Source organism: Phacochoerus africanus, chromosome 14 (assembly GCF_016906955.1).
Source record: "Phacochoerus africanus isolate WHEZ1 chromosome 14, ROS_Pafr_v1, whole genome shotgun sequence".
Taxonomy (NCBI): Eukaryota; Metazoa; Chordata; class Mammalia; order Artiodactyla; family Suidae; genus Phacochoerus; species Phacochoerus africanus.
Genome location: NC_062557.1, coordinates 3,430,877 through 3,450,419, shown reverse-complemented (window position 1 = coordinate 3,450,419; position 19,543 = coordinate 3,430,877). Strand labels below are relative to the sequence as shown.

Sequence of the window (19,543 nt, the reverse complement as noted above, 5' to 3'; positions counted from 1 at the left end):
GGAACTCTGAAGCTGCCACGTTTTCCAAACACCACGGCTGGGAGGCAGGTGTTCCAGGGAAGGGATGGACACGGCGTACTTGGAGCCCAGAGGTACTTGGTTCTGGGGAAGGTGAACTTGAGGAAAGCACTTAAGGCGGGCCCTGGGGCTTCCCGGTTCACAGCACCAATAAGTGAGTCACTTAAAACTTTATCTTAAAAAATGACATTAGTGAAAAGACACTTCCTCTTAGTTTATCTGGAACATGTATCAGGTTACTTTCCAGCGCACTCTAGTTTGTGGAATAGAGTTACAGGAACGGGTCTGTGGTGGGGTTTTGGTAAAGGTGTTGAGGCGGGGACCGGCGGAGTGCTGTTTTTGACAAGTCTACTGATGGCATGAGCCGGCGGGCTGCACGTAGGAGGAGGTCACAGGAGCGGACGAGAGCAGCAGGCTTCCCCACTGTCTCCCAGGCCTTGTTCAGAACCTTTTTATAATTTTTAAAAAATTTTTGGTCCTTTTGTCTTTTAGGGCCACACCCACGGCACATGGAGGTTTCCAGGCTAGGGGTCCAATCAGAGCTGTAGCTGCCCGCCTACACCACAGCCACAGCAACGCGGGATCCAAGCCGCGTCTGTGACCTACACCACAGCCCATGGCAACGCAGGATCCTTAACCCACTGAACGAGGCCGGGGATCAAACCTGCGTCCTCATGGATGCTAGTCGGGTTTGCTAACTGCTGAGCCACGTTGGGAACTCTGGGCTCGGAACCTTTTGATAGTCCAGCCCTTCTCTTGCTTGGCATGGAATGCCCGGGCTTGGTCAGACCTGCCACCATCCCCTACCCGAGGCATCCGGGAAGCCGGCAATGATGACGCAAACACCCCTGGGACTCCCGATATTACCCTTCCTCTCTCCCAGGTGTGTGGCGCGGCTGTGCTTCAGGCAACGCTGACTCAGGCCGCACTCAGCAAGGGGGCTGGGGAGGGGCAGGACAGGACACCCCAGATGAAGGCGGGCCTTTAGGTCAAGGCCCCTACAAGACAGGCAGGGGAGGCAACAGAGGCATGGCCCCCCGCACCCCAGACCCTGGGGACCCAGGGAAGGGGCCTCCCATCAGGGATTCAGAAGTGCGCAGGCATCTCCTGGACAGACTGAGTGGCAAAACCCAGGAACAGAGAGATCCCAGCTTCCAGAGAGCTGCTCCCTTTGGGATCAAGTTGGCTGCAGGAAACAGGAGGCCAGGAAAGCTGGCTCAGCGGTGTGGGCTGTGCCAGTGGAGCTGCGGGGGCTGGCCCTGCAAAGCCCAGGTCGGGGCTCCCCCGTGTCCTTGGGGCCTGTCTGCTCGCCTGCCCCACGTCCTTCTGCTGCCCGTGTGTCTGTCCCCCTCGGGTGTCTCCGCTCCCCGGAGACTCCAGTGTGACTGAGGCTGGGCCTCGCCTCCCGATTCTCAGGGTTCAAGGAGAGTGCATCTCGTCGGCCCCTTTGGGACCGGGCGTCTGAGGTTGGCTCAACAACGGCCCCCAGAGGTGTCCATGTCCTAACCGCCAGGACCTGTGACTGTGTCACCTCACACTTGGCACAACCGAACTTGCGGATGTGACTCCGTCAAGGACCCTGGCATCTGGTGGCCCCATGTATTCGTGAGGTCCTTGTAAGAGAGAGCGGAGGTTGGCCTGCTGTGACCTCAAGGGCGGGTGACATGGCCTCGGCCCAGGAATGCGGGCACCTCCGGAAGGTGGAAAAGGTCAGGACACAGCTTCTCCCCAGAGAGTGGCCCCCTGAACCTTCGAATAGGAAGCTGCACTCGGCGCTTCTGTTCCACGTGGAGCTCGTACACCGGCGCTTGTTCTAAACAAAATAGCGCGACCCCCGCTCACCTCATTGTACCAGCTGACGATGAGTTCCAAGTTGCCCACGAACTTGCGGAAGGTCTCGTGCTGCGAGAACAGGGTCTCGGCGCTGCTGGGGACCTCTTTTTGTTGCTGGAAGTTCAAGTACTTGACTTCTCTCAGCACTGCCACCAACTAAGGGGGACAGAGAGGATGGGAGCGGTCAGGGTGGGGGGACGTCAGTGGCACAGCACTGGGCTGCACAGGGGAGGCTCTGTCCCTGGCACACAGGTGGGGGTCTGTCCCTGGATGCTCCTGCAGCCAGGGTTGGGTGTGGTGCCACAGCTGGAGGAGGCGTGGCCGGGGCGGGCTCTGCTTGGCAGGATCAGGACTTCTGCTCCCTGCTGGCCGGTCCTGATGCCAGCACAGCAATGGCATCACCCTAGCTCCCCAGGTTTTTGGAGGAACACTCAGCCCCATGTGGTCTCTGTGCTCCTGGCCTGGCCCTTTCCGCAGTCCCTCGGCACGCAGCATCAGAGGGACCCTTGAAGAACCCAGACCAGATCAGGGCCCCCCGCTGCTCAAAACCCTGCAGCGGCTGCCGCCTCACCCAGAACGAGACCTCGGCCCTTCTGTGGTCCATGAGGCCCTCCGAGCTCCATCCTCCTCCGCCCTCTGGTCACCACCTCTCCCCCCACCTCCCCTGCGCTCCCTCCACCCAGCCCCACTGGCCCCCATGCTGCTCCCCCAGCACCCGGCCACGTCCCTTACCCCCTGGGGGTCTCTGCTCACATCCCCAAATGCAACCTGCTGCCTTCCTGCAGCCCCGTCCGTGCCCCCTGACCTGCCCTTCCCCTTCACTGGGGCACCGACCGCCACCTCCTCACGCATTAGAGGTAGGAGCACTCTGTGCTGCTGGTTCGACGGTCCCTCCTCCCCGCCCCCGCCCCTCCCCTGCCCACTCCTCTCATCTCTGCGTCTCTCTCCCCCTATAGGAGGGAAGCTCCAGAAGGAGGGCCTTGTGGGTTCACTAATTTATCCCAAGCACCTGCACAAAGTAAGTGCTCAGAAGACACTTGCTGAATGACAGCGTGAGTTTTGGTCAAAGAGATGGTTTTAGAGGAAATGTCACATGTGGCTTCCCTGTCTCCTGGCACCACCGCCTGGATCCGAGCAGGGAAGACGCTTCCTTGTAGGGCAGGTGCTTGTAGGGCTTCAGGCTGCTTCAGACCCTGTCCTTGTACACGGCCAACTACCCGGGTTTGGGCCCTGGATGGGGTGAATTTCTTCCAGCTTGCCCGACTTGACTAGAGCCTGCTAACTTTTTTTTTCCCTTAATTCTCAAATTGACACTTCCTCTTGGAATCCATGAAAGGCACACCAGCTTTTTCTTTTCTTTTTTGTCTTTTCTAGGGCCACACCTGCAGCATATGGAGGTTCCCAGCCTAGGGGTCGAGTCAGAGCTGTAGCCACCAGTCTATACCACAGCGACAGCCACGCCAGATCCAAGCCGCATCTGCGACCTACACTGCAGCTCATAGTAATGCCGGATCCTTAATCCACTGAGCAAGGCCAGGGATGGAACCTGCAACCTCATGGTTCCTAGTCAGATTCATTAACCACTGCGCCACGATGGGAACGCCCAGCCCAGCTTTAAAATAGCATACTTATTCGAGCTGTGTTCGAGATGCTATGATTTTATCTCGTATCTTAAATATATCTTGGGGAGTTCCCGTCGTGGCGCAGCAGTTAACGAATCCGACTAGGAACCATGAGGTTGCGGGTTAGATTCCTGCCTTTGCTCAGTGGGTTAAAGACCTGGTGTTGCCGTGAGCTGTGGTGTAGGTCGCAGACGTGGCTGGGATCCCGAGTTGCTGTGGCTCTGGCAAAGGCTGGCAGCTACAGTTCCGATTAGACCCCTAGCCTGGGAACCTCCATATGCCACGGGATCAGCCCAAGAAATAGCAGAAAGACAAAAAAATAAAAATAAAAATTAAAAAATTTAAAAAATTAAAAAATATATATCTTGGGCGTAGTTTTTTTTTGGCTGCACGTAAGGCACGTGGAATTCCCGGGTCAGGGATCGAACCCACAGCACAGCTGTGACCTGCACTACAGCAACACCGGATCCTTAACCCACTGTGCCACAAAGGAACTTCCTATCCTGGGCATACTTAATAAAGCTTTAGCTGAACGTGACATAAACGCCAGCCCACAAGCCCCGTGCTCCCCCTCAGGGAAGCCCAGGTCCCGGGGCAGCCTTCCGATGCTGTGGCCAGAGCACCCACCGCTTTGCTGAAGTTGACGTGGATGAGGCTGGTGACGGGGTCCCTCTGGATCAGGGGCTGCCCCAGGTTGAAGTGGCAGTCCTGGTCCACCCCCGCCACCCACTGCTGGTAGATCCTCTCGCGGTAGTTTCTCAGCAGCTCCATCATCTCGTCGTACTTCTGGTAGATCAGCTTGGCCTCCTCGCTGGACATGACCCTGGAATCAGAGTTGGGAGGAGGGTCGGGACCCCAAGAGGGTCTCCCTGGGGGCCTCTCCAGCCCCGCAGCCACCAGCCCAGAAAGCCAAAGGACAACCCTTGCAATGCTGGTCCCGAATGGCCAGGACTTGACTCATAGCTCCCAGCTTCCCTCATCCGGCGCCTCCCTTCCAACTTAGGACCAACCAGAGAGAACCAGAGATGCTTAAACACAAACGACAGCCTCCACCCAGGAGCCAGGAGCCAGCAGCCCCCGCCGTCCACCTGCCTTCCAGCTTCTGCCAAAAGCAAGTGCCAGTGGCTGACTCCCTGCCCTGGCCAGTGCCAGGGAAGTCGCCTTTGCTGGTCCTATTTGGGTATCTTTGTCCTTTATCCTGACACCACCTGCTGATAAGGCACCCAGAGCAGGGGGCCGCACGGACAGGGTCTCTCCTAGAACCGTGCCTGGGAAGGAAAGGCTCGGCCCATGTGAAGGGTGGACCTGCCTCGGAGGTGGGACAGACACCCACGCCCATGCCCCGCCCCTGCAGCTGGGGAGCGGCTGTCTGCCTGGTGCCTGCCAGGCGCCCGCACTCACGGATGCTCAATGTGTTTGAGGTCCCTCATGGGGGCCTCCAGCCTCTCCTGCAGCTCCAGGCTCCACTTGAGCTGCCCGGCCACGGGGGGCATGTTTTTGTGGATGGGGGGGATGTTCCCATCCGCCGAGGCCGCCATCTGGGCGTCATACAGGGCCTTGGTGTTGTCCAGCTCCGCGTCGAACAGCTCCAGCATGACCGAGTACCTGGGCACCACCTCGGCGAGGATCAGAGGCCGTTCCAAGAGGCCCCCGCACATGTGCAGGAGCTGCGGAGACACGAGACGCACCTTCGCGGGGGGGGGCCCACCCCCAGCGGCGTGGCTGCGGACGCCGTGCAGGCGGCCACCCTTCAGGACAGGAAGACATGGGCCCTTGAGACAAAGACGCTTCCTCTGGGCAGCAGGTGGCTCGCCGGACCCCTGTGGACTCTTGCTGACATGAGCCGAGTCCCTGCGTATGAGCTTGTAAACCAACAGGAGCAACGAGGTCTGAGGTCTAGAAAAATACATTCCAGGCCCAGGAGACGTCAGGGTTTGGGCAAAGAAGATTCTGACGGTTGAAAGACACCGTTTTAAAAGTTAGGGGAAAAGACTCCCCCAAAACCAAAAACCTGCCATGATGCGGCACTTGCGCAATGAGAGCTTACGCGCTACACCCTGACAGAGAAACGTCTCGGTCGTGAGAATTCTTCCTCTTAGGAAGAGCACTGACCCTCGAGGGCCTGCCTGGGGCAGAACACCACCCCCAGGTTCCCTAAACCACTAAGCTCACCCCATGCACCCCATGCTGGGTGTGGGCGGGCGTCCTGGGGGCGCCCTGGGACTGCCAGGAACTTACGAGGCATTTCTTCTCTCACAGCCTGGGGACAGCAAGTCCACAGTCAAGGGTGACTCGGGGGGGAGGTGCTGGCTCCCGCTGAAGGCCCCAGGGAGAGCCCGGCCCAGGCCCGCCCAGAGTCCCTGGGGGGCGCCGGCTGTGCTCCCTGTGCCTCCGGTGTCACGTGACCACCCTCCCCGCGTCCAGCTCTGTGTCTCTCCTTACACAGACCCCAGACACTCGGGGTTAAAGGCCCACACCCCAGCAGCAGGACCTGGGCTTCCATCTCAGTTACGTCTGCCAAGACCTCATTTCCAGGTCAGGACCTCAGCATCTCTCTCGGGAGGACACAGCTCGGCCCACCCGCAAAGGGGCGCGTGTTTGGCCTGGAGCTGACCGGGTGAAGGTGGCAGTGGGGACGGGGCCCAGACCTCACACAGGTGCTCAGCGCGGGAAAGTCGAGCCCTGGGGATTTGAAGGAATCACAGGGAGAGCCTGGCACCTTCACCAGCGGTGATGGCAGGGTTCACGCACAGGCTTGAGCCTCCAGGGAGCAGGGACAGCCTGGGTCCCCAGCCATGTGTCGCTTCCAGGTTCTGTCCACCTGGGAGCCCTGACCTGGCAGGACAGTGCACGTTTCTGAGCGCGGTCACCACGCCCAAGCACCTTGCAAGGAGCGAGCGTACCACCCTCGTGGTCTGCGGATGCCACACTGGCCATCGCTCAAAAAATGAAAAGCTTCGTGGAAGAGAGTAAGACAGAATCATCTGGGTGTTTCCCTTAGGGTCTGGCTGGAATCAGGGGGGTGGCTCAGATAAAGATCCCCGTGGGGGTTCCCACTGTGGCTCAGCGGAAACGAATCCAACTCGGAACCACGAGGTGGCAGGTTCAATCCCTGGCCTCGCTCAGTGGGTTAAGGGATCCGGCGTTGCCATGAGCTATGGTGTTAAGTCACAGACACAGCTCGGGTCCCATGTTGCTGTGGCTGTGGTGTAGGCCAGTGGCTACAGCTCCAATTAGACGCCTAGCTTGGGAACCTCCATATGCCGCAGGTGTGGCCCTAAAAAGACAAAAAAAAAAAAAATCCCTGCACTGTGGTGACCACGCGCTGGGGACTGTGCGGTGGGTGGGGGGGGGGGGTTACTGCAACCTGGAGGGAGGGGACGAGGGGAAGGGGGAAGAGACGCCCGAGGCTCCCTCCCTCCACCCCTGGCATCTCCTGCCGGGCCCAGCCCACGGGGGGTGGGGACTGGAGGGGGAGGGGCGGGAGGGCAGCGTGCAGAAGATTCCCGGAGGAAAAGGGGATTCGTCAGGGCTCAACAACCCCTATGGAGAATAGTACGGAGGTACCTTAGAAAACTATGCACAGAACCAGAACGTGACCCAGCAACCCCACTCTTGGGCATCTATCTGCACTAAACTTTCCCTGAAAAAGACACGTGCACCCTCATGTTCACTGCAGCTCTATGCACAACAGCCCAGACATGGAAGCAACCCCACTGTCCACCAGCAGATGACTGGATTAAGAAGATGTGGTACATATAGACAGTGGAATACCACTCAGCCACAAAAAGAACAAAATAATGCCATTTGCAGCAACTTGGATGGAACTAGAGACTCTCGTATTGAGTGAAGCAAGTCAGAAAGAGAAAGACAAATACCGTATGGTTTCACTTATATCTGGAGTCTAATATACGGCACAAAGGAATCTTTCCACAGAGAAGAAAATCACGGATATGGAGAACAGACTTTGGTTGCCAAGGGGGAGGAGGAGGGACTAGGGGGGACTGGGAATCTGGGGTTAGTACATGCAAACTATTGCCTTTGGACTGGATAAGCAATGGGATCCTGCTGTGTAGCACGGGGACTACGTCTGGTCACTTGCGATGGAGCCTGATAATGTGAGAAAAAAGAATGTATACATGTATGTGTGACGGGGTCACCTCGCTGTGCAGCAAAAAATTGACAGAACACTGTAAATCAGCTATAATGGGAAAAAAAATTATTAAAAAAAAATCAGGGCTCAGACCACACAATCCCACTTTCTCTGAGGTACGTGGCGGGGGCCCTTGGTGCCCAGAAGGGCTGGACCAGAGTCCCAGAGCTGCCCCGGTTTTCGGTGTGAAAACCGGGACCAAGATCCCTAAAAACGGCCTCTGGGGGAAAGACAGGAATCACGGCTGCAGAGGAAGGAGGAGAGAGATTCGGGTCACAGAAAGCCAGACGGGGCAGCCACCGCCTCAGGAAGATGCTGCTGTAACTCGAATGTCCTTTCTCAGCACCGCCCTCGGGGGGCTCCCGACTTACAGGTCACCAGGGCCGTTTCTCTGAAGACTGGCACCTGACCGGTGGAAAAACACATTGCTCTTGCTGGCGGGCGACCCTCTCGACACCGTCCTTCCCTTGCCTCTTTATTTCACATTTACCTGGTGTTTTTGTCTGTCTGTCTGTTTGCCTCTGGCTTCTGGGAAGGAGGTTAATTTCATTCTCTGCCAGGAGACAATCATGTGGAAAATTGCTCTAGAACTTTCCTGGCTGCGGGGCAATCACTGCCAGTGAGAGAGCATCCAGGCAGCTTGGGAGCATGCAGGGAATCAAGGGGGCGGGGGGCACGAGGGGGGGAGGGAGGGAGGGACCCCAAGGGCCTGTCCCAGTTAGAGCACAGGGCAGCCAAACGGGAAGAAAGGCTTCTCAGGTACGGAGACGAAGAGGAGCAGATGGCGAGACGGCTCATCAGAATTTTCTCTCTCACGTTCTGATCCAGCACAAACAGAGTTCAGGGTTAGAAAAAGACCTTGAGGAGCACGGAAGCGGATTTAGGCCACGATTTAGGAGTGGGATGTGCCCCACGAACACACCCGGGGGTAGACTGAGCTGCTGTGGTGGGCTTCAGCCCTGCAGGCGCCCCCACCCCCACCCCCTGGGTTCCTCCCGGGCCAGCTCCTCCCCTCCGAGTGGGGACCTGGTCTCTTGATGGCCAGGGAACAGGCATCTTGCCTTGGATCCATCAGCCCAACCCTTCGCCACGGCTGGAAAACAGCACAACGGGGCACCCTGCCGGCAGGAGGTCTGGGGGCACCGCTCCTCCCAGATCCACCCCCATGGCCGGGGGGGGGGGGGGGGGCAAGAGGGACGAACCACCTGGCAGCCTGCTCCATTAGCTCCAGCATCGTCTTTGTTCTGGAGACTCCGCCACAGAGCAGGCGCTGGTGCGATCAAGAGCTGGCTGGAAACTCGACCCTTTGTCCTTGGGTAGCCTGGGGTCTTCGTGCTAATGGCTCTTGGCCCCAGTTCTGCCTAAGGTCTGCCTGGGCCTGAGCGGGGTGCTGAGAGCCCCACTCCCCCCGGCCCAGGGCCTTTTCCCTCCAACTATGTGCTGGGCTCAGTTCTGAGTCAACCCAAACCAAGTACCTGCCCTCAGGGAGTTTACGTCCTAGTTGGGAAGATGACAAACACACAGAAATCAACACACCACAGATGCCAAGGAGGGCCGAGCACCAAGAAGAGAAACCCAGCAGGTCAGTGGCTATAACAGGGAGGGGAAGGGGACGGCTGGTGCCTAGAGGAGGAGGTGAGGAAGGCCTCTGCAAGGAGCAGGTAGCGTGAGGCAGCCACAGAGGAGGGAACAGCAGGGGGGGCACTGCATGAATTTGCATTCATTCATATTTTGCCTGGAGCACCTACTCCATCCAAGACTTAACTGATCATTACATTTGCAGAGCTCCAAATTCCCAAGCATCTGCATTGAAAAAAAAAGAATCAAAAGGCCAAAGGAACATCCTGGCATTGGCAGGAGAGAGATCTCATGCTCAGGGGTGGTAGGCTTCCTGGGCCCCCAGCTCAGCCCCAGGAAGCCCAGCCCTAGCATCCTCTGAAAGGGTGGCCACCCCTGGGCTGCCCAAACCAATGGCCTTCTCGGCCACAGCAGCCCAGTGGGACAAGGGGTCCTGTGAGCAGCCAAGCTCAGAGCTGGTCTGGAGCCTTGGTGTCCCTGCTTACTGACCAGCCATGTGACCTTGCGCAGGCTTCTGGAGCTGTCTTAGCTGGTCCAATGGGGCGGACAGTGTCGATGAGTTTAGCCAAGAACTTGGGTTTTGAGCACATTAAATGAGATAATACGCGAATGACCAGGCCTCTCCTCCAGGCACTGCATTACCTGCAGCAACCCAGAGGCTTGCATAGGAAGAGGGGGGGACAGCTCTGACCTGCACAGGGCCGTGAGTGACAAACACGCACGGAAGCAGGCGGAGAAATAAACACTCTGCCGGAGCACACACACCACATATTCACCTAAATCCCTAATACCCATTCTCCGGATGAGCTGTCGTCACATAGGCCACATCCCGCCAAGATCACCCTCTCAATCGCTGGGGCAAGGCAGGGCACAGAAGTGCATGAAGAATGCTGGGCTGAGACAATAAGGAGTGGTGAGGCCTGGGGCAAACTGGACCACTGATCTGTCTATACCGGGTGACAGCTGTTCCCTGGCAGCCACTGGTTACCGTGAAGGATGGTGTGGCCAGATCGACTTCTCCAAGAGAGGGTGAAAACCCAGATTTTTATGTGCACTTTCGCAATTTTTCAATGTTGGTGACCAATGCAAAATTTCCGAACAGTGCCACGTGAGAAGAGGCACATCTAGAGAGACAGCGCGGATGGGTGCTGCCCGAGGTGGGGAACAACTGGGGTGACGGAGAAGGTCTGAGGCTGACTGTGGATGGGGTGCAGCTCTCGGTGCCCCACGCACGGAAACCACTTCACTGCTCTCTTTAAATGGGTGGACTGTGCACCCGGCGAACGATGCCTCAAAAGCACCACATGAGCCAGAAGTCCACCAGCAGGCCCTGGAGCCCAAGCCATCCGTTTCTGACCCTGGAAAGTCCAAAAATCATCTTACCTACTTCCGAGCCCTGCTATTTAGAGGAGGGAGGGTGCAGGTTTACTCTGTTCGTCATGTTTTTCTGAGCTTGCTATGTCAATCAGCTGGCTTCCCTGGCGGCAATTTGTCGCGGCAGCAACAGAAAGGCGACACATAGGCTGATGCCATGAAACTTCTGATCACCACACAGACTCTGTTCTCACCCACACCCACTTATTTAGCCCCCCCACCCCACCCCACACACCGCCCCGACAGCTCGGCAAGGGTCCTGGTTTGCCTGGGATTGGGGGCGGGGGGGGGGTGTCTCCGCAACGCTGGACTTTCCGTTTCAAAACCGGACAGTCCTGGGACTAGCAGGGTGAGCTGTGCCCTGGGAACCAGGTCTCCGCCTACGGATAGGACGTGCTTGGTATTGGGTGACTGCCTGCAAGTTGGCGACCTGGCCTGTTGGCCCTGCGTGTCAGCTGCCTCGTGAGCTGAGAGCGGGAAGATCCAGGGGCCTGTCTCCACGCCCCCCACTATGCCCACTACCCAGGGATCCTCCGGAAGGGGGGCACCCACCAGCAGTGGGGAGAGTGTCTAGCCCCTCACGGTCCCAGCCGGCCTGGTCCGTGACAAGGCACCTTGGCTGTTTTACCTGGCACTTTCCTGATTATTTGCAAGGCCAAACCTACAGCCACTATGTATGGCCATTTGCATTTCTCTTTCAAATTGATATTCTCTGGGGGGTTTCCTGCTTTTCTGTGAGCCATTTTAAAAAATGGTTTCATAGCATCCTTTTTTTTTTTTTTTTCCTAATGGCAAAGGACGTCTCACTTCACGCCTGCAACTTGGAAATTGTAGAAAATACACGACAGACAGACCCGTGTCAGCCATCACCCCGAGACAAGGCTGGGACCTGGGACCCTCTGCTTGCGGCTGGACAAGCATTTTCTTGAGCCACAAAATACAAAGCAGGTACAGACACGGGACTGGAAAGAAGTGCCTTGCACGCGCAGTTGGGGCAGGTTATGGACAGGATATACAACGACCAAAACACCCAACTGCTGCTTCTGAAGAGCCGGGAGCCAAAGCAGGTCCTGCGCATCCCCGCCCCCCAAGGGGGTAGGCAGACCCCCTAAGCCACGCCTGCCCTCACCCCACATAGGAACCCGCTTGCCCCGCCTCGGGGAGGGAGCAAGGGAGCCGCTACTCCTCTTCACTCTCTCCTGCCGCAGCAGGAGCCCCAGAAAAGTCTCGTGTGAATTTCTCGGGCGGCCTCATCAATGTCTATGGATCAAGGAAGGCCAAGAACCCTGGCCAGTAACAACCCCACCACCTAGAGAGAGACGGCTCCTCGAAAGGGTTCTGTGTTTGCTTCTTGGGTCTCAAATACTGAAGAAACCGGACATTTGGCTCGGCAGCTCCAAAGGGGGATGCGTCTTATGTTTACAGCAGCTCTGCCTCGCGTTAAGTTTGGCTCCATACAAGGAGTGGGGGAGCTGAATCAAATAAGGATACAGGAAGCACCGCGTGAACCCGTAAGATAACCACCTCATGCTCACTTTCTGCTCTTCCTGGAAGATGTGGCAGGAAGACCCCCCGGATGCCAGGCAAGGGGCTGCCTGCCAACTCGGGCTAAGGCACCGAGAAAGGCCCCGCGCTTTCTGGGCCCAGCTCTCCATCTACAGAGGACGCTGCCAGATGGGACCACCCCCGCAATCGTTCCAGGCATCGCTGCGCGGCCTGACGGATTCTCCGGCAGCACGGAACCCCAGCCACACGTACCCTGGCACAGGACTCAATAGAACTGCAGTCATCGAACCCTTGGCAGAAGACAGTGGCCAGCCTCCTGTCCAGGTCTTGAATTTTGGTCTCAAAGTCAGCGTAATCATCATCGAAACTCTGAAAGTGAATTCAAACACCAACCAGGTAACCGGCATGAAAAGCAGGGGGCGGGCACCCCCCCCCCAAGGATTGGGGTTACATCTGGGCTGGGCAAGCTCAGGGGCGTGGGGGCTGCTCCACGGGCAGAGGTTTCATGCCATCTTTCAGAAAAGCCTTGGGGTCCTCTGCCCCTCGTGCTCACCCCACGGTGCCTTCCCACTCTTGGGGTGTTTGTCGTCAATCCCACCAAGGCCCCCCGCTCACCGAATCTCCGGGGTCCAAGGGGTCATATTTGCAGTCAGCAAAAACCTTCACCAGCTCAAAGACCTCCTCGTAGATCTGAGTGACCTGGCTGCCCAGGATGCTGCCCCTCACGCCCCCGAGCTCGATCTTCTCCAGCTTCAGAAACTCAACGGCTGTTTTATAAAGATTCTGGCGGAGGAAACCCCAGCACGCCTCGTCAGTCCACCTTCCTAACGAGGCCCAGCGCTGGAGTCCCTCTTCCAGCTCTGACCCCGGCAGGGAGGGGGAGGGGGCTGGATGCCCAGGGTCACACGACAGCCTGGAGCATTGGGGTCACTCTGTCTACTGGCCTTACTGTCCTCTAAAGCTGGTTCTGGAACACAGGGGAAAAGACACATCTCCAAGCTGTGAAAGCGGAGGAGGAGGAGGAGGGAGGGGGAGGGGAGGCGGCGGCAGTCTGGCCAAAGGATGCCTCGAAAGCCGTCACCCGCTTCCGGGGGTCCCCACTTCCTTGGCTGTGGGAGGACCCCGGTGGAAAGGCGTGCAGTGCTTCCCGATGGCCTCACACACCGGACCCCCGATGGCTGCTCGTGTGTAGGTCCCCCTCCGTGGCCGCCTGGGTCTACCTCGCCGACCCCTGAGAGCCCGCCCAACCGTTTCTGCCCACGGTGGTTCCTTCCCTTCCAGAACCCCCAGCGCTCCCCGCACCATTTGGGTGTTTAACCCCACTCAGTGCGACCACGCCATCCAGCGCCTCCGTACGTACCTCTTATTTCCCCATCGAGACCCTGAAGGCTCCCTGCAGACCACAAGCAGCCCCTGAGCCAACACAGGGCCCGGTGCCGTAGAGACAGAAGCCCCCCAGGCCGGTGCCAGGCTTGGTGCCATTTCCCCCAAGTGTCTGCCTGGTGGCTGGCAAACGTGTGCTCGGGAAGTGGAGGAGGAAGGGGCCCCAGTGCTGAGATGGGAGACGGGGGTCGAGCTCTAACCCAACGAACCAGTGGAGGCCAACAGCACGACCCCACCCTGAGCTCTGGGCTCGTGTGTCCACGGAGCAAGGCGCGGCTGGCCCCCCCAAAGCCCGTCTTCCCCAGAAGCTTCATCCTCACTCGGGATTGATGATGTGGGGACCAAAGGCTAGGTGGCCACACACTTGGCCGGAACCTCAGGGTCTTAGGCTGGAAGCCCTCACTTTACGGCCCTCAGGGCCACCCTGTGACGGAGACCTGGGGTCCTCGCGGGCCCCGCTCTGCCTCCCAGAGGGTGTGGGCGAGACCCAGACGGGCCTTCCTGGAACCGCTGCTGATGCCTCCACCATAAAAATCACCGCCCAGCGGTCACGGAGGAGCCCTCTCTGTTTTACATGGTGGGACTATGAGCACAGGTGTTGTTCCCTAAAGACCGTACAGAAGATGACAGAACAGAAAGGGACGCTTCCTTGCCCTGCTCGTGCCTTCAGCCCCCGCCTCTTTTCCCCAGAGCAAAATATTTGGAGCCGCTTTGAAATCTGTTTGCTGTGTTTCATTATGTATCCAAACCAGTCCTGCTGGCATCTTCCTTTCTGCTTAGTCCCACCAACTCCCCCCTTGGCCTCCTGGCTTCCTGACCCCGGCCGTGCAATGGGTCATGAACCTGCTCATAGACAGAAGGCAGAGGGAAGGGCAAAAGCAACCAGAACAGGTGCAGATGCCCCGTTTCCCCGCCACACAGACATTTGGGTGGGACTTCTAACTCCCGCCTGGGAGCCGACGTGAAGGCCGGAAGACACAGCTCTCCTGAGATGCGGGCAGCTGGGGAGGGGCGGGGGGAGGCGAGCCAAACGTCACTCTTACCTCGATGGTCTGGACCCGATGGAAGAAGGAATTGATCCTGGAAAAGGCAAGAGAAGAAGGGAATTCCCAAGGCACCGGCTCCTTGTCCTTTTAGGGGAGAGAGAGACAGAGAGGGGGGGCGGGGGCTGCATGGCCTCGCGTCCATGTGGCCCAGCGGGGGGGGGCCACCCGCCCCCCTCTCCCCCTCGCCCCCATTCGCTCCCTGCAAACCCAGCCGCACCTTGAAGAAAAGCTTCATGTTCGCGCAGCAGAAGTCATAGGCCCGGTACAGCTCCTTCAAGACGCTCACGGACAGAGAGATGCCGCTCAGAACCTCCTCGATTTCGCCCTGCAGGCCTTTCAGCACCTCCTCGGGGCTCAGGAAGGTCCGCGTCTGGGCCAAAGGGAGATGTTCCCTAAGTTGGGACGAGCTGCACGGTGACGTCCAGGCGCGCTGTCTGCAGTCGCTGGGCGGCTTCGACCAACCCGCCCGGGGCCCCAGCTGCTGCTCTGGCACATCCGCTGCCCCTCTGGCTCGGGTCCCAGCCTGTCTGCCCACCGCTGGGCTGTTTTTGGAGAGCCTGAGCCGCTTCCCTCTCTGGCCCCCTCACCCCGTGCTAAGGCTGCAGCACAACCAGCTCTGGTGGCAGACAGCTAGGGTCCCTCTAAGGGGCTGAGAAACGCAGTCCTGCTACGGCTGCAGGATCCTGGCCACTGGGACCTTCTGGGCCTGCCTGCAGACAGGGCTGCCACTGTGCTTCTAACACATGCAGCAGTGGCCCAGGGTGGCGAGGCTGCATCTCAGGCCCTGGTGGCCGGCGCACAGGTGCTTGTGAAGCGGAAGATGAAGGGGCATCCGCGCCGAGGCAAGAGGCCGCTTGGTGAGGCGCACACAAACCCTGCCAAGACCCCGGCTGCGTCTTGGGGTGCTGGGACGTGGAGGAGGGGTAGCCCCGCCTTCCTTCCTCCCCCCTTGCAGCGCAGGGCAGGTCGGGCTGGCACTGCCCAGGTCTTGGGAGAAGGCTGGGTGGCCACCCAGAGGGCCCAGCCTTTGCCAGGAGCCTGCAAATCCCCGTGTCAACATCTTTGCCTGTGTTCAAGCAGCTGGGGGTGCCGGCGGGAAGCAGGGACCAGAGCAGCGGGAAGGGGAGGGCGGCCGAGGCCGGGTGGGGCTACCGTCTCGATGAGCTGGTTGCAGAACTCCTGCAGGATGACAATGACCCTGGAGGGCGTGTTGTAGTGCTCGGAGGTGGCCCAGATGAAGCAGACGGTGTCCAGCACTTTGGCGATGAAGGTTGGGAGCTGGGAGGGACGGGCCAGGCGGGCGCTTGGCCGCAGCGTCTCGGCTCTCCCCGCCCCGCAGCTCCAGGAGTACCCCCCATCCCCACCCCCACCCCGTGGAAGGAAGAGGCGCTCCCCAGGTCCTCGCATCCAACCACAGCCAGGAATCCCCCGGTCCCTGCTCCCCCCAAGGCTCAGCCCGGCCCCTGCCCAGTGACCGTTCTCCCGCCAACACACCATCGTGACATCGGCCTGCTCCGTCTCCTCCAGCAAGATCTGCAGAGGCTTCAGGTACAGCACGATATCGTGGGCTTCCTTCAGGCCTGCCCGGAACGAGAACAGGGGCTCAGCCACATGGGGGCAGCACCTGGCCCCCGCCCCCGACGGCCAGAAATGGTGACGGGCAGCTCTGTGTGTCTACAGACACCTGCTCCTCAGGAAATGGGTCTTCCTCCAAAGGAAGTTTCTAGGAAGCCGCTGATGGGGAAGACGTATGCCCTCAGGGTGGGCGAGGGGCCCGGCCAGCCTCTCCGATAGGCGTTTTCCTCTTGAGGGCGGGGCCTCCTAGGGCACCTGCTCACCTTCAGTGACGCTTGTATATACGTTTTGCAGAGCTGGCCAGTAGCAGCTTTTGGCTTTTTCCAGGATCTCGACTATTTTATTCACTTTGGGCCTGTTGAGCTGAGAAGGGGAGGAGGAGGAGGACGTCGGCCTTTCAACAGAGCCTGGCGGCTGGAGCTGAGGGACTCAGGTGGGCCCCCGGGGCCCCTCGGGGAAGGCCGGGTGCCCAGGACTCCAGCGGGCGTCACCTGCTCGTGGATGCACTTGAGGTTTATCAGCCGGGCGTCCCAGAACTCAAACTCGACGCGGGGCAGGGGGTGCAGCCCATCCAGCAGGGCCTGGGCGGAGTCTTTGCTCAGCACGTCCCGGATCTGGTGGGACCAGTCAATGACAATGGTCTCGATGGCGTGGAGCAGCGAGTTGTCCAGGGAGGAGGGGACCCTGCCGGGCAGGCGGGAGACGTGCTCAGCCCGACGGTGCTGTTCTCCCAGCTCCACCCCCTCTGGGCAGAGACCCCCCCCCCAACACCCCCCACCACCACCGAGGCTCTCAGCCACGACAGACCCTGGGGCAATGCTGGCTGTTGCCAGGGATGCTGGTGCCCCTAAGAAAGAGGGGGACGAGCTCTGGAGAAAAAAAATCCACGTTCACCACGGCCCCTCGGGCATCTGACTGGGGTCACCTCGAGGCGTGGGCTGGGGCTGTGGATGACCCGCCCCTACAACAGGCACCCCAGGAGCAGTGCCCCGCCGACAGGCTAAGGGAACACGGTGTCACTGCAGCCACTCTGAGAGCCACCCATGCCAGGCGGTCGCAAATAGCGCTCAGGGAGGTACAAGGGGACACTTCAGAGCCTTCGTGCTTCCCGGGGCCTCTGGTTCGCCATGGGCTCTATTTAGAGGCACACACAGCACCTCTGAAGATGCCTGCCACGCCCATCACTGGCCCTCGGTACCCACGTCCTAAAGCTGGGTATTATCCCCTTTCCTGGCCATGGGACCAGTCACAGTGGGACACCTTTTGCATGTCATGTGATGCTGGGCTCAGTCCACATGTGTGATGGAGGCGGGGCTGGAGCCCAGGTATTCAGTGCCTCGTCCCATTCTGTCCTAGGTCCTCTGACCTCAGGCTTGGCACCCAAAAGCGCCTTCTTGCACCCGTTTCACCAGCTCCGGCGAGACACCTCTCCCTGCCCCCACCTCTCCATGGACTCCAGCGTGCCGTCCAGGCTGCCCAGGTGCTCCGGGACGGGCAGCAGGGTCTTGCCCTTGATCTTGCCACCCATCACAAACATCTCGTTCTTCAGCTTGTGAACCTGCTTCACCAGGTCCTCCGAGACCACACGGGGCCAGCCACTCAGATTCTCGCTCTGGTTTAACAGCGAGTCGAGAACCTGGAAAGAGAGGCTTCTGAGGCTCTGCCGGAGCCTGTCTCCACCGGGCGACACCCCAGGAGGAGCATCGAGCCCTCAGCCTGAGCCCGGCTCTGCAGGAGGAGGCGGGGCTGGCTGCGGTGCCAAGACAGTGACAGCAGCCCACCCCCGTGCCCGTGCAGGGGCAAAGCCATCTCCGGGAAGGGAGACCCTTTGCCACAATGGCACACGCGCTGCTCTGCCTGGGGGTGCTGTTACGGGTGGGCTTGTGTCCCCCCATTTAAACGTGGGAGTCCTCACCCCCAGCACCCCAGGCTGTGACTGTATTCAGAAAAGGGCCTTGCAGCAGGTGACTGAGTTAAAATGAGGTGATTAAGGTAAGTCCTAACCCAACAGAACCACTGTCCTTTACAAAAAGAGGACAGGACGCCATGCACAGGGGGAGAGCCCTGTGAAGGCCCAAGGCCACGTGAGGCAGGCCGTCTACACTCTAAGAAGCGAGGCCTTGGAAGGAACCAGCCCTGCCCACACCTTGATCTGGGACCTGCAGCCTCCAGACTGTGGTGCTTTGTTTGGGTGGCCCCAGCCGGGAACGATAAATGCCCTGTACTCCAGCTCTAGGCTGGCCGTGCCAGCTGCCTCCGGATCCCAGGGGAGGCGGGCCCAGGTCCTGGCTGTGCCCACCCCCCCGTGGCCCAAGTTAGGTCAAGGGAGGGAGCACGCCCCCATCTCACTGGACGAGAGCACGATGAGCAGGAAAGCTAAGTTCCTGGAACCCTGGCTGCTCTGACTGCCCGGAGGGGGCGACACATGCCCCGCCTGCCGATGGCGAGTCAGGGGAGGAGGCAGATGGCAGAGACACACATAAAACACCACCTGTTTTTTCCCTTTCTTTACTCAATCTCAGAATTGGGAATCCCATCTACTGGAGCACGAATGGCCCCCACCCTCCGAGGCTACGGGGGGGACGTCCCCAGTGCAGCACAGAGGTGCCCGTGATTTCAGAGAGGACAGGCCGTGGCCGGCGCCTCCCAGCATCCCCTGGAGGTCTTGATGGAAAGTGTGTCTGTCTCTGCGGACCAGGCAGCTGGCCTGAGACTTTGCATGTCTAACCTGCTTCCAGGCCTGGGGACCCCCTCTGAGGAGCAGGGCTCTCGGCCGCTCACGGAAAGTAGGAGAAAATAGGTGACCCGCCCCCTGAGCCCTCGCCCTGCCCACCTCCTCCACGACAGCGATGAGCTGGTCCACGGGCGCGGGGCCAATGTCCCCGTAGACCAGACGGTCCTTGTAGTTGTCCTTGCTGATGCTGTCGGGTCTCTTCTTGATGAAGTACAGCCCTTTGGACTTGAGGGAGGCGGGGAAGCCCAGGCAGGGCGAGATCGTGCCAGCCGGGCTCAGCGTCAGCACCAGAACCAGGACGTCCGGCTTCTCGAAGAATTCAGTGAGCAAACCCATGTTCTCTTCCTGCTGTGACCATTTTATGCCACTTGTCTGGCTTGAACTTGAGGAAGACGGACGCAACGCCCTCCAGATACTCTAATCTCACGTCTGGGGTAATTGTCATGTTGACCTTCTGGGACCCTGTGATGGGACAGAGACACGGGAAGGAGACACGGGTGCAGCCCAGGCTCCTGGGGAGACCTCCCGCCCGTCCCGGGGACCATCTGAAACCCCTCTTCTAACCAATAGAAAAAGAAAAGGGGTGAGTGACTACACCGTTTCCAGCTCTGGGGGCGAGGGTGGGGGTAGGTGAGGGACCGGGGGGCCGGTGTCCATCTTCTCTGGCCGAACGGCTGCCCCCTGGCCCATGTCGGGTGACACCATGGAGCAGGCGACATAG

The 19,543-nt window shown here is 59.4% G+C and overlaps 1 protein-coding gene across 1 annotated transcript in view; it reads right to left on the bottom strand.

Annotated features, from left to right (window-relative positions):
• Positions 1–19,310, bottom strand: part of DNAH17 (dynein axonemal heavy chain 17) — a 103,627-nt gene extending 84,317 nt beyond the window's left edge. The window contains 14 exon segments of the mRNA XM_047756739.1: positions 1,861–2,007; positions 4,101–4,296; positions 4,875–5,140; positions 12,337–12,453; positions 12,700–12,867; positions 14,511–14,597; positions 14,731–14,883; positions 15,666–15,791; positions 16,008–16,093; positions 16,352–16,451; positions 16,580–16,772; positions 17,531–17,724; positions 18,922–19,167; positions 19,169–19,310. Of these exon segments, the coding sequence (XP_047612695.1) occupies positions 1,861–2,007; positions 4,101–4,296; positions 4,875–5,140; positions 12,337–12,453; positions 12,700–12,867; positions 14,511–14,597; positions 14,731–14,883; positions 15,666–15,791; positions 16,008–16,093; positions 16,352–16,451; positions 16,580–16,772; positions 17,531–17,724; positions 18,922–19,167; positions 19,169–19,267 (2,178 nt within the window). The 5' untranslated portion in view covers positions 19,268–19,310.
• Positions 19,311–19,543: the final 233 nt, after the last annotated feature.